This window comes from Pantherophis guttatus, chromosome 1 (genome assembly GCF_059756535.1).
Source record: "Pantherophis guttatus breed Tessera chromosome 1, ASM5975653v1, whole genome shotgun sequence".
Classification (NCBI taxonomy): domain Eukaryota; kingdom Metazoa; phylum Chordata; class Lepidosauria; order Squamata; family Colubridae; genus Pantherophis; species Pantherophis guttatus.
Genome location: NC_142063.1, coordinates 230,480,601 through 230,494,921, shown reverse-complemented (window position 1 = coordinate 230,494,921; position 14,321 = coordinate 230,480,601). Strand labels below are relative to the sequence as shown.

At 35.8% G+C, this 14,321-nt stretch overlaps 1 protein-coding gene across 1 annotated transcript in view; it reads right to left on the bottom strand.

The window, feature by feature from the left end:
• Positions 1–14,321, bottom strand: part of CD109 (CD109 molecule) — an 83,336-nt gene that overhangs the window by 39,276 nt on the left and 29,739 nt on the right. Inside the window, exons 14-15 of the mRNA XM_034431893.3 lie at positions 3,659–3,835; positions 160–312 (exon numbers count right to left, since the gene is read on the bottom strand). Coding sequence (XP_034287784.2) covers positions 160–312; positions 3,659–3,835 — 330 coding nt within the window. The remainder of the gene's footprint in view (positions 1–159; positions 313–3,658; positions 3,836–14,321) is intronic.

Sequence of the window (14,321 nt, the reverse complement as noted above, 5' to 3'; positions counted from 1 at the left end):
GAAGTTTATTGCAAATAAAATAGATTAATATTAATGCATATTAACTGTTTTTTAGTTTCAATTTGTTTCAATATTTTAAGGAAACTAGTCACAATAAAACAGTGCTTCTAAATCTAAACCAATGCACTCTTGCAAAAGAAAAAAGAAAAATAAACTTACAGCATCTTCTGTGATATCGTTCCTTCTGCCCAACAAATTTATACTTTTGTCAATAACTAAAAGTCCAACTGAGGTTTGGGGTTCTGTCACTTTGATGTTGAGGGTGATATCCTCAGCAGGTCCAGCTTTATTTTTACTCCAATGCATGTTAATCTGGGAAATATCAAATATTATACATTTGAAACAGATTTACCTATGATGCAATTGAACAGGTCCCAAAATTGTGAAAGACCCAAACCAGATGCAGAAATGGGACAATAATACTATACTGTATATACTTCCTGAGAAATATCTCTGGAACTCAGTGGTTCTATTTCTGAGTGGAAAATCATACTCCCCCCCCCCACCGATAAATAGAACTATAAATTAAGGAAAAAGATTTGAGGCCTGTGTATTAGAGAAAGCATTATATTATTTCTATGTGTACTATTCTCCCTAAAACTCTTTCACACACACACACACACACAGAGAGAGAGAGAGAGAGAGAGAGAGAGAGAGAGAGAGAGAGAGAGAGAGAGAGAGAGAGAGAGAGAGAGAGAGAGAGAGAGAGAGACAAACCACTTCTAAATATTTTCTCTCATGGGGGAAAAATAGCTCAGAATGAGAATCTGGATTATGAAACGGCTGTTGAGGAGTAGAGTGTGTTTAAAAAATTGACCATTTTGAACATAACATAGGACATCTGAAGAAAGAGAATAAGTAACAAGAGAACAGACAAGGAATGTAAGGGACTGGCGGTTACATGTTGAAACTAGGAAAGGAAAAGGGGAAGAACAGATGGAGGACAAGACAAAGAAATTTCTTCCAGCAGTCAACTGGCCACTTGATACTATAGGGCAACAAGCATCTTGCACTTCACTTTGGCTGTGTTTATACAACACCTTAGATTACAAGTGTAAGCTCAAAGTAGCCTCAGGGTCTTGTGTATTTTTCCCTCTCTCCTGATAGAACCAGTTCAGAAGTCTCAATTTCTATTTTAATTTATAGCAAGTAAAAATAAGTCACTTTCTTAAAATACAGATTCAAGTTGGTTTGTTAGCATTACCTGTATTTAAGATTAATTGCGCTTTGTCTTGTTTCACAGAGCAAGCATTATAATTAATCAGCAGTGGGTTGTTTTTTTGTTGTTGTTTTTTTGTTTTACAATCCTATGTATGGAAGTTTTTTGGATACACTGAATGTTACATCATTTTTGTGTTTTTTTTCCTTTGCCCTTTACTATATTGTACCATAAACCATAAACCGTTAATGGCCCAGAAACTCAGTAACAATTTCAAGAGAAATATATAAAATGCAGACTAACTTACTGATGAAGGATTTATTTTTGAGGTAATTTTAAATATCCAAGGAAAAAGAAATAGTTAATAAAAGTAATAACAAATCACCTCCCATCCAGTGCACAGGGAAACTGATCAGGAAGCCTCCAGTAGATTGAAAGGAATTAAAAATAAAGACCATTTCATGAATTAAAAAAAACTGGAGTGAATGGTTTAAATATATGTATAGGAATAAGAGAGAAATATCTACGAGTGGAATTGAAACAAATGCAGTAAAAGTTGATGCCCTAGAAAAGGAAAATCATAAATGGTCTGAGAATGTTGAAAAAATGGAAAGCTTGCAGAAATAGTGCAATAGGAGAAATATTAAAATATGGGGTGTGGTTCAGGGGTTGATTCTACTTACCTTTGCTACCGGTTCACATCACACCCACACGCGCGTTCTTCTGTGCATGCGCAGAAGCTTCTGCGCATGCACAGATTACCTATGATGACGGTCGGGTCAGTGGGTGGAGCCTCCTGCCGGTTTTACTACCGGTTCTTGCGAACCAGTCCTAACCGGGGGCAACCCACCACTGGTGTGTCTTGCTTACTGAATTGTTGTGTGAGTGTGCCTGATGCCTGGAAAAATAGTATGAAAAAGGCAGCAACAGTGAATATAAAAACTGCAGGGAGATCCATTCATGAAATGTGCCTAGATTGGCAGAATTCTGACTGAAAAGCAATAAACGGTGACAGTAAGCAACATTTGAGAAATGCAGTATGGCTTTATTCTGGACAAGGGATGTACAGTCAAGATGTTTGTGGTTGACCTGTGGTTGAAGGCCTTAAGTGCACCTATATAAATAAGCTTTGCTGCATACGGGGAAACTGAATTGGTAAATCTTATGAAGCTGGAATAAAGTTCAGTGTATTATGCAGATTTCCAATAGGTAAAGCAATTATGGTGTAGCTTTCAATCATTTTCTTCAGTAAGTAAATGAACATGTACTGTACAATACTTTTGACTCATCTGCTTAATTGAGTTCTCTTTATCTAATTTTAGGCATTAAACAGAGAATTGATTAGGTTTTAGGTCATATTTATGCAGAAATATTGGAAATACAAACAGATTCACAAACTTGCAAGCACCACTGTGTGGTTACCAGTTCTAGGCTACAAGAAGTTGGACAACTGTTGAACAGCTATAAAGATACAGGAAACGCCATGTGTTTGCTGCCATCTAATGGCTGTTTGAATATCATGGTCCTAACTCTGAATGCAGTAGACCTCAGTCCATTCAAACTACCAGCTTTACAAAGGTTCTTCATGGTTTGGTAAGGCTGTACCTGAAGGACTGTATCTTTCCATCTATTCTTATCAATATTTTAAGTTCACTGGTTAAAATACTTCTTGAAGTTGCTGTCACTTACAAGCCTTTTTAGCCCTAGCCTTCTCCCATGTACCAATCTTCATATACTTTTTATGACTATCAGATAAGTTTTTATTCCCTCAGGTATTCCCTCATATACTATTACCCTGTGGTTTAGCATTAAATTTTTCCTTCTTGTGGCTGTAATTATTGTTCTTGTAATAATTCTATAGCTCAACAGTGGGATTTAAATTGGAAAAATAGTACTAACAAGACAATAATATTGCTATTGTTTTATTATTTTGTTTGATTTTTAAAGATACTTTATTTTATGGCTATATTTTCTACTTGCTCTAACCTTCATTTTAATAAAATGTAATTTTAATATGTGTTATTTCACTTTCTTAGAAAGCACTGAATATAGTAAGATGCAATTATGAAATGCAACATGCACAATTTATATGATAATACCTTCCTTTTCTTTCCTTTTTTCCCTTTGGTTTTTCAAAATAAACATATAGGCTATAATTCCCCAAAGGAAATGTAACTAAACTGATGGGAAACACTATCAGGGAGAATATGTCTAGTTGTTCAGGCACTTAGTTAATTATCTAGTATGTCAGGAGGACTTGGTTAATGGTTTATGCTAGCTACAGATTTAGAAGAAAATACCTTTTTTTAATAAAAGAAATAGTTTTCAGTATTGTCTTAATCTAACAACCCTCCTTCTATGCTTTTCTACTGGAATACATCTTGGAAGATACCAAAGTCCGTCTCTGGAGCACTGATATAAGCCTATGGTCTATTAACACAGCTGGTTTGTAAAATTCCACCTCTCCATTTATTATGAAAGGAAGGCCAGTACATTTACCTGATTTTTAAAAGTCAGTTGAATAGGAATATGTAGAGCATCATTTATTATTTCCCCGTTTTCATGCACATAGAAGACAATTATGCAAGCCATAGGAGCCCAAGAATTTTCTGGAATTAAACTGAATGTTGTGGTCTTCTTTTTCCCTGCATCCACAATCTGACCTCTGGACATCACCTATGAGTAAAAAAAAATAAAAAGTACCATACTTAAAACATATGAAGCCCTTATAAAAATAATGTGGATAGGCACCTAATGGTTTCTAATACAAACATCCTTTTTTAAAAACAAAAATATATAAGGTTACTCTGTCTCGGAAAAGACAGGATCAGATATACTATTTAATTTGTAATTAAAGCTTTCATCAGTTGATCATATCAACTCAGGGACAAACTGAGTTTATGAAACTTTTTCTCAGACCATTCAAAATTATAGTCTAAAAATGTAGTTAAAGTGGCCGTTTCTTTAATCAGTAATAGTTTGGTTTAAGGAAATATCGTTAATCAGAGATAAAAGTATTAAATATTTTTTTTAAAAAAAATGTTTCAATGTGTACTTTTTTATATATTAGAACTATATTTGCCACCTAATCGTATCAATTTCTGTTTGTAAAGAATTGTATATTTAACAGTGGATCATTCTATTCCTAGCTGTAAGTACTACATTAATCCATTTACTAATTCTTTAAATATATTAAAAGGTTATAAAATATATCTACCGTGTTTCCCCGAAAATAAGACCCTGTCTTATATTTTTTTGAACCCCGAAATAAGTGCTTGGCCTTATTTTTGGGGAGGTCTTATTATTTTGGGGCGCGTGGAGCAAGATGGGGCTCCTCTTGCTATCTTACCTGATTTCCAGTTCTGCGTTTAAATATTTTTGGGGAGGGCTTATTTTTGGGGGAGGCTTATTTTAGCGCATGTGGTCAAAAGCTCGATTGGGCTTATTATCAGGGGCTGTTTTATTTTCGGGAAAACAGGGTAGTCAATTACTTTCAGATATTAACAATGAAGGCCTAAGCAGAATTGTTGAGAAGTAAAGCTTACTGAATTCAGAAGCATAAATATGCAATCTAAGTGTCAGGATCGAAAATTGATTTGAAACAATCATATTTTTTTCCAAAGAAAATAACTATACTTTCACAAAATGTATGCATTTGTTAACTATGTCTGATGAATTAATCTAAGTCTTTAACTGCAGCATAATTATTGTTACTTGACTACTCTTTGGCAAGATGGACTTCCAATAAACAAATAAATAAATAAATAAAATAATCAATAGAAATCCTCCCTAGTTGAATAATGATATGTAAAAAATTGGTCACTCAATATTTTAATTTTTTTAAGTTCCCTTTTTTAGCATTAGTTACAAAAATTCTTTATTTTTAATTCTTTATTTAATTATTGCTATTTTTTCACATTGCTTTGGGACATGGACAGATTGGACATTGACAGGTAATCAATTTTATAAAGATTTCTAGACAATTTTACTCTTCCAAACAAATCCTCTACATGCAAATTTGATGATCATTATACAGTATGAATAAGCCAAAAAACAACACAGGTTGCAACTATAATTCTCTACATAATTTTTCTACTCTTTCGAGAAAAAGTAGACATTCAGCTCTTCTACTTATCCTTTTCTTGTTGTTCTTAGGTAACTGAAGTCTAATGATATGCTTCAATTATTAAAGGACACAAATGCAGCTGAAAATCAGTCCCCTCAAAGAAACAGCTTATCACTTTTTTGCCTTTGTTTACCTATTAATTCCTTTGCCCCATTTTTCTCCTTGACTATACCCTATCTACACACCAAGCGAAAAAGAACAAGGTCCTCAGCTAAGGAAGGATCAGCTCTGGGTGCTTCCAGCGGTGACGTCAGAGCAAAGTGGGTGAGGGTACAATCTGTTGCTCCCGAAAATCCCAATTTATCCCCGATAAGGAGCCCTTTAAGGGCATTTCTGATCCTGGAGAGATCAGAAAACAAAAGGGGAAAGTCGGAAGACTTCGGACGACCTGCTATCGTCCTGAAGGACAAGACTGAACCCCTTAAATCTGGCGGGGAAAGAGTTCGTCTTCAAGGCGGACCAAGAGCGATGGTGGCCACACAGTGAGGAAGCAGAAAAGTGAAATCAACATTAGGCGGTGAAAGAGTTAGGAAAAGGAAGGCGGAATCTGGCTGAGCAGAGGCACGAGAGGAGAGAGACGCGGAGAAGAAAGGCGGCGACGGAGAAGAAAAAGCGCAAGACGGAGAGAGGATCGGGCGGAGAGGTTAGTGCAACAGAAAAGAAGATCCCATAAAGTGGATACAAAGTAACAGAGAGAAACTGAGACTGGAGCGAAGGGATTATCGTAAAAAAGAAAGTGGAGAGGGCATGAAAAGGAAAGGAGACATCGAAGGGGATTCAGTGGAAATAGTGCAACAGACTTAAAAATACCAGTTTAAATAAGACTATAAGAACTATAAGAACTAATATAAAGACTAGTGACTGTGGAAAAGACAGACTAAGGGTGGAATAAGGACAGAAAATACAAATAAACTCATGGATATTTTGGCAGATATTTTGGCGGATAGCTATGGGTTTATAACTTTGGATAAAAAAGGAAGATTGTATTGAGCAGAGAATAAAAACCGAAGGACTCAGAGGGAATACTGTGGAGAAGACAGAGACTGATGCAATACGGACTTAAAAAGGAAAGATACAGAAAAGATACAGGAAACTTTGGAAAGTCTCTAAAACAATTGTTGATTGTGTAATAAGGGGGAAATAACTCTGTTAAGCTGTCTTAATTTATTAATCAGTCTATTGACATTGAAAGAGGGGAAATTTGAAAAAATCTTAAAGGACTAACAAATTGTAGAAGGATTGTTTGGATTGGAGGTGAAGGAACTAATGTAATTTATATATCTGTATAACTGGTATAAGATACATATAGAAAAAATAATAAGATAATTATTGATAGAGATTAAGAGGATAAAATATATAGATTGAATATTATTTTAAGTTTTTCTGAAAAGATATTATTATAACTCTTCCATTGAATAGGTATAATTTACTTTAAATATTAAATAAGTATATGAAAAGTGAAAAAGAATAATACAAATCAACTTCCTAAGAAAGAAAGATATTAATCGAGAGGCTTATAGGAGAAAGACGAGACATCAATTGAGTAATAGAGAAAAAAGAGTATAAATTTAAATAGAATATTGTGTTTGTATGATATTGTGGAAAAATTTCACCTGGAGTTTAAAAATGTCATCCACGGCAACTGTAGCTAAAACAGGGAAAAAACCTACTACCTACCTATGGCCTCCCCATCAAATCAAAGGTCAATAGAAAATATGTTGGGGAAAGAAAAAGATAGAACAGAGTTGACAGTAAATAGCATGCAGAATATGTTACAGATGATACAGGAAACTCTGATGAAATCACAAGAGAAAATGGCCGACAACCACGAAGAGGCGAAGGAACATCACAAAGAAATCAAGAATGAGATAGGACAGGTAAAAGAAGACATCAAAAATATGAATGGTAAGATAGAAACTATACAATAAGCAATGCTAGAGAATGAGCAAAGAATTAAGAAAATAGAAATAAAAATAGATCAAATAGACCTTAAAGTAGAAACAGTGAAACAGAAATCAGTACAATTGAATAAAGAACTCTCAGATTCAATTGCTTTCTCGAAATGGAGAAAGCCTCGTACTTCTTATGATTTCAGAATGTTGTGGAAGAGAAAGAAGAGGACCTGGGTGAAAAAATGGCTGAAATATTGGCGGAACTAACACAAAGAAATAAGATGGAGATGAAAGAATATATAGACAAAATTTATCGTGTGCACAACAACTATATAAGAAGGCATCAACTGGCAAGAGAAGTCCATATAAGGTTCACAAAAAAAGCAGTCAGGGATGAAATCTACAAGAAATTGAGAGATGAAACAATAAGATATAGAGGTAAAGAAATTATAATTTTGAAACAAATTCCACAAAGAATTCAGACTCAAAGACAACAATATCAGTTCCTCACAACACAACCTACCAAGTATAAAGTGATGTTTAGATGGATAATCCCAGAAGGCATCCTTATTACGTGGCAAGATAGGAAGTACAAGGTAGACTCGATAGAGAAGGCACAAGAATTTTACAAAAAATATCTCTCACAGGAAGAAGAGCAAGAGAGTAAAGAAGAATTGGAAAGCAAAAGTCAAGAGGAAGATCAGTCAGAAGAAACAGAAAGGGAGAGAGAGATAAGAAAAGTGCAGGAAAGAGAGCGAGAAGAAAAAGAAGGAGCGAGAGGGAAAGTAAAAAGAGAGACAAGAAATATTAAGAAACAATTGCAGTAGAAATGGAAGAGGCACTAAAGCTCTTCTTGGTGAACATAAACGGTTTAAACTCACCCAAAAAAAGAACACAAATTTACACAAAATTAAAGAAACTCGAAGCAGATGTGATATGCCTCCAAACCATTAAAAAAGGTTTTCAGAAGCTATTAGAAAATGCAAAACTAGGAAGACTATATACATCACTAACACAAAAGAAAAAAAGAGGAATCACTATATATGTAAAAGAGAGAATAAAATCAAACTTAAAATACTCAGACGAAGAAGGTAGAACTTTGATGGTAGAATTAGAGACAGAGCAAAAACAAATACTATTAGTAGTGATATATGCCCCCAACAAAAACCAACATGAATACTTTAGGAAATTATAGAACAAGGCCACGAGAATATCTGCTTAGTAGGGGATTACAATGCTATAGTAGATAGTAAAAAAAGACTATAATAGTAATAAGAAAAATAAAAAAAGGAGACCTTACCCAAAGAATTTTTTAATATGGCAACAGAATTAAACCTGCGGGATGCATGGAGAGAAACACACAATCAAGAAAAACAATATGCATTTTACTCCCACCCGCACCAACCGTGGTCCAGGATTGATATGGCCTGGATGACAGCAGAGATACAAATAGGATTGGGAAAAATAGATAGGAACTAATGAATGGGCAGATCATAATCCGATAAATATAGAACGGAATGGACAAAAAAATTATAAAAGATGGACAGTCAATCAAAATATATGTAAAGATAAAGAGTATATTCAGATGCTGGAAAAGGAGTTGAAAATATTTCTCAGGGTAAACAAAAAAGAAGATACGTCAATTCAAAATCTTTGGAATACATTAAAAGCATATAAAATTAAAAATAATACCAGAATAATAATGAATACCCTAGAGTTTTACGAAGCACACCCAGAAAAGCAAGCTTCACTAGTTTTCCTGGATGCCCAAAAAGCATTTGACAACTTGGATTGGAAGTTTATGACCAAACAACTAAAACTTACGGAATTTGGGACCAAATTTGAAAAAATGATTGGGAAAATATATACAAAACAAGCGGCAAAGGTGATTATTAACGAAGATATGAACAACAAATTCGATATAAAAAAAGGGGTGAGACAAGGATGCCCACTTTCCCCACTTCTCTTTATATTATCATTAGAACTGCTTTTAAAAAGGATTAGAGAGGACCATGAGATAAAAGGACTAAAGATAAAAAAAGAATACAAACTACAGGCCTTTGCCGACGATCTGGTCTTTATTGTGGAAAAACCCTTAGAATCAGGCCCAAAATTGATAAAAAGAATAGAAGAATTTGGTGAAGTGGCTGGACTAATAATAAATAAATCTAAATTATTAACTAAAAACCTTACAAAAAAACAAGAGGAAGAATTGGAATGTATAACAAAGATTCAAACAACTAAAAGAATTAAATACCGTATTTTCCGGCGTATAAGATGACCCCCTATTTTTCCTGTTAAAATATAGGGTTTGGGCTATACTCGCCATATAAGACTACCCCTCTTCCAACACACACCAAATAAAAATTAAAAAACATCAGATTTGATTTCAATATGGTAATTTTAATTCAAATGCTTATGACATGCAGCCTTATAAACATAAGGCTGTTTGTCATCAAACATGGAAACATAAAACAGTGCAATTGGATTAAACTTTTCCTAATTCATTCTAAAGATGAAAGCAAGGATAAGACAATAAACCCATGGGAGCTGCCATGCTGTTTGTTTTCTAAGCTGTCAACTAAACTGGAACTGAGTAATCCGGTGGCTCCGCGATCACCGAACAGACGCTCCTTTAGGAGCTCCAGGCCCGTGATTTCGTTAGCCGCTAGAATAGCGAAAACCCGCTGCTCAGCGGCTTGAAAATCTCCCCCTGGGAAAAAGGGGGAGAGAAGAGCCGAAGGGTCTGGGTAGAGCTCCCCTAGACCCCCAGGTTTGTCTTTTTAAGCCTGGGGGTTGCAGGGTGAGCTCCCTGTAAGCCCTTCATTGCTCCGAATCCGGGACGAGTCTGCTTCATGCAGACGGAGGCATCGCATCCACACCAGCAACACAATTTTAAGGATCATAAAGAATTTGGACTTTGGGTGCTGGCAGAGCAAATCAGGAGAACAAAAAAAAAAAAAAAAAAAAAGCAAGTAACACTCCATTTAAAAATGCAGAAAATGGCGCCTGAGGGCGTGAAAGCCAAAGCTATTAGTGAAAGTGTTTGTTAACGCTTGTTAACACTTGTAACATTAATACAGCTACTGGATTATACCCTAAGAAAAAGATTTAAAGTGGAAGCAGCATGGAAAAGAATTTGGTATTGACCTGAATTAATTTACATCTTTACACTGTGTGGAAAATAGTTGGATTTGTCGACTTGGTAGCTGGATAAATATAAAGTGAAGACTGGAGAATCACTGTTTGGTGAATCAGCAAATTCTCAAGTTGTAACTGTAAAGATTTTTCAAGAACTTTTAAACTCTTTAAACTCTGCTCTTTTGGAAACAATTGAAAGAGCTTTTCAAAAATGTAGCTTGGAGAATTGTAATGATTTGCTGGCTGGGAAACAGGAGGAAATTAAACAGCGGATTCTGATTCCGGAGGCTGTCAAGCTTGAAATGGAGGTTGAAACAGAGGTCTTGGCAGACGCTTCCACTCAATTAATAGAAAAGCAACAAGTAGACTCTTTATTGCAAGCTGACAAACTTTATGGTAACAATTCTTGGCTTTACAAAGGAATGAACTGATTGATTATACAAGCAAGAAGAGTCAAAATGGGGGTTTTAAACCAGAGAAAATGATTTTCAGAAGAGAGCGAGCTTTCAAGATACATCAACCTCAAATCAAAATTCAAAAATTTTTGAAAATAAAATTAGGGGGAGGAGCAATGTTGAAAGAATTATTGAAGAAGAAGAACTGGAAAAAATATAGAAAGAAGGGAAGAATAGAAGATTAATTCTTTTTGGGGGGAGGATTTTAGTAATAAATTCAAAATCTTAATTAAACTTTTAAAGGTTTTTAAAGGTTTTTCTAAGACAATGATATGAAGGAAGTGTTTTCTTACAATTCGTTTTGGATATAAAAACTTTTTAAAAGTTATGGAGGTATTAAAATGGTTCGTTGAAAATTTGAAGGATATCTTCCTGCAGGTTTTGAAATTTCTATTTTGTGAAATGAAAGAATGTTTTATTGATGTATTAAGAGATTTTTAAAATGTTTAATATAAGATTACAGTATCTTAAAAGGTATACGAGAGAAAATGTTTAAGGTTTTAAAATGTTCAATTTTATGAAGGATTAAAGAGGATAAATGTTAAATTTAGAATTTTATTAGGGAGTAATGCTGAAAAAGAATGGTGTTTGAGGGTGTGGAAATGAAACTTATCCATGATTTTTAATGTTCATAATATTGTTAAATTATTGGATTATACATCAAGAAAAAGGTCTTTATATTTAGGAAGAATAAATTTAACTTGATTGATTTTGAGAATTTATAAAAGCGAGGTTGATGAATTTGCAAAAGCGGAGTTAAAGAGCGTGAGGGAGTTTTGAATTTTGTAGTTAGTATATTTTAGCTTATGCTTGTTAAATGTAATACTCTGTTTTCGCTCTGGGAAGTCGGGGGTGGGGGTGGGGGTGGGGAGGGAGGGACAAAGGTTGGGTTGGGATAAATGTGTTGAATAGATAAATGTTTTAATAGAAAAGTAAATGTGGGGGAAATGTAATAATAAATAAAATGATAATATTAAAATATGATAATTATTGGAGGAGTAAGATGGAAAAAAGATGTATTCAGATGATATATTGACTGATTGATTATATATTGTATGTTTGTTTGTTTATAAAATAAAAAACTTCTTTTTAAAAAAAAAAACAAAACCAAACTGGAACTGATGATGATAGGAGGAAGATAACAAACAATAGAGAGCAAGTGCCAGGCAAGTCCCTGGCGAGTCAGCAACGCCCATCATAACTGCAAGCTATTTTTACAGGTTTTGCTGGCGTGACAGTTTCCCTTTAAAAGCCTTCAAAATCCTCCTGTTCGTCATCGGATATCGTAAGTACATCAATGACATCTTGTGATACATTTGTAAGGCAGTCATCGTATGGATCTAATTCCATATCAGATGGTGTGGTCTCAGCTTCGGCTTCCTCTTCATCTTGCCACAAGTAGTCGTCCTCCATACCATCTAATGAATTTGATATGCCACACTTCTTGAAAGACTTGATTACTGTTTCTGCTTCAATATCATTCCAGGCTTTTATGACAAACTTGCACAAAACATCCAACTGTGGACCACACGTTTCCTCCTTTTGTGACTGACTTTTCGCCACTAACCATCCACTCATTCCACTGTTCTCGAATGCGATCTTTAAATGGCTTGTTTAGGCACACATCCAGTGGCTGTACCAACGATGTCAAACCTGCAGGAATAACTGCTGCATCTGTGTTTATTCTAGCAAGCTTTTGCTTGGTGCTGGGAGTTAAATGAGCCCTGAACATATCCCACACCAGTAGACTACGTTTTTGAATAAGTTCACCTGGTCGCCTGCTCCATACATTATTAAGCCATAGCTTTACCCCTTCTTCATCCATCCAGCCTTTTTCATTCACATGTACAAAACAACCAACAGGGAACTTGAGTTTCGGCATTGTTTTTCTTTTAAAAATAACCATTGGTCTCAGTTTGGAGCCATCAGCTATGCATGCTAGTACCACTGTAAAACTGGACTTCTCATGTCCTGTTGTTTTAATTAAAATTGTTTTTTCACCTTTTGGATGGACAGTTTTATTTCCAATCATATCAAAATTCATTGGAGTTTCATCCATATTTCCGATACTACTTAACGCATAGCCATGTTTATTACGTATCGATGGAAACTATTTACTTTGGCATCAAGATCTGCAGGTAATTTTTGTGCAATTTTCATCTTTTGCCTCAATACCATATTATGCCTTTCCAAGAATCTAGTACACCAAGATACAGTGGCCTTAAATCTGTTGCTGTGATCTGGGTTAGATTTGGCCCACTGAAGTGCAAACAAACGTATTTTATTTCGTGTCACTACATAACCGTTTTGGCGATGCTCATTCACCATGTCTGCTACATGTTTTTCGAGTTCTGGCCAATGTGGGGTGCCTCTTCTTAATGCACACTTACCACTTGGCATACTCTTTAATGCTTTTACATTTGCTTTCCAGTCCTGAACCATCTTTTCTGTTACTCCATATTGTCTTGCAGCAGCACAGTTATTATGTTCCATGGCAAAGTTTACAACTTTAAGTTTGAAACTGGCTTCATATTTCTTTCTTCTTGCTGGTGGAGCCATGATGGGGTCTTGACTGTTAGCCATTTGTATACTGTACTGTATATACTGTTGCTGTATTGTATGAACCGGTACAGATACCTACGAGCCAGGCTGCCCATCTGTCAAGGTAACGGGCCACGTGTAGCGGCAAGAGGGCTATTTCATACCAGGTTTTTTTCCTGTCACCCTGTCCTGTCACCCATGTCCTGTCACCCATGCAGCCTTGACAAGATTGGCACAGCTTCCCGTCAATGTTGTCGGCGTTCCCGTAGTGTCATCGGTCAGCGCCGGCAACTCAGATTCGGGAAGCTGTGCCGATCTTATCAAGGCTGCATGCTGCTCAATGCTGGACCCAGCTGGTTGCTGTGCGGAGCTTCCCCCAGTCCCAGCTGGGACAGTCGCCATCACTGAGGGTCTGGGGAAGTCGGAGCGTCGGTAATACCTACCTGGATGCCTGGGACAGTGGGGGAAGCTCCGCGCAACAACCAGCTGGGTCCAGTATTGAGCGGCATGCAGCCTTGACGAGATCAGCACAGCTTCCCGTCAATGTTGTCGGCGCTCCCGTAGCGTCATCGGTCAGCACCGGCAACTCAGATTCAGGTTAGAAATCTCTAGCAATGATTAGAGATGGTAGTAGCCGCTCTTATCGCCTCCGTCAGTCTGTCAAGGTAGATATCATAAGCTTATACCCGGCGTATAAGATGACCCCCGACTTTTGAGAAGATTTTCATGTGTTAAAAAGTCGTCTTATACGCCGGAAAATACGGTATTTAGGCATCTGGCTCACCGCAAGAGGTTCTTCAATTAAACATGACAATTATAATAAATTATTACTGCAAATTAAAAAAGGTCTAGATAATTGGAAAAACTTACAAATCTCACTCATGGGAAGAATTGCCACGATTAAAATGAATATCCTGCCCAGAGTCTTATTCCTCTTCCAGGTTATACTGGTGAAATTAGATAAAATCTTTTTCAATACATTAAACAAAACAATTACAAAATTTATA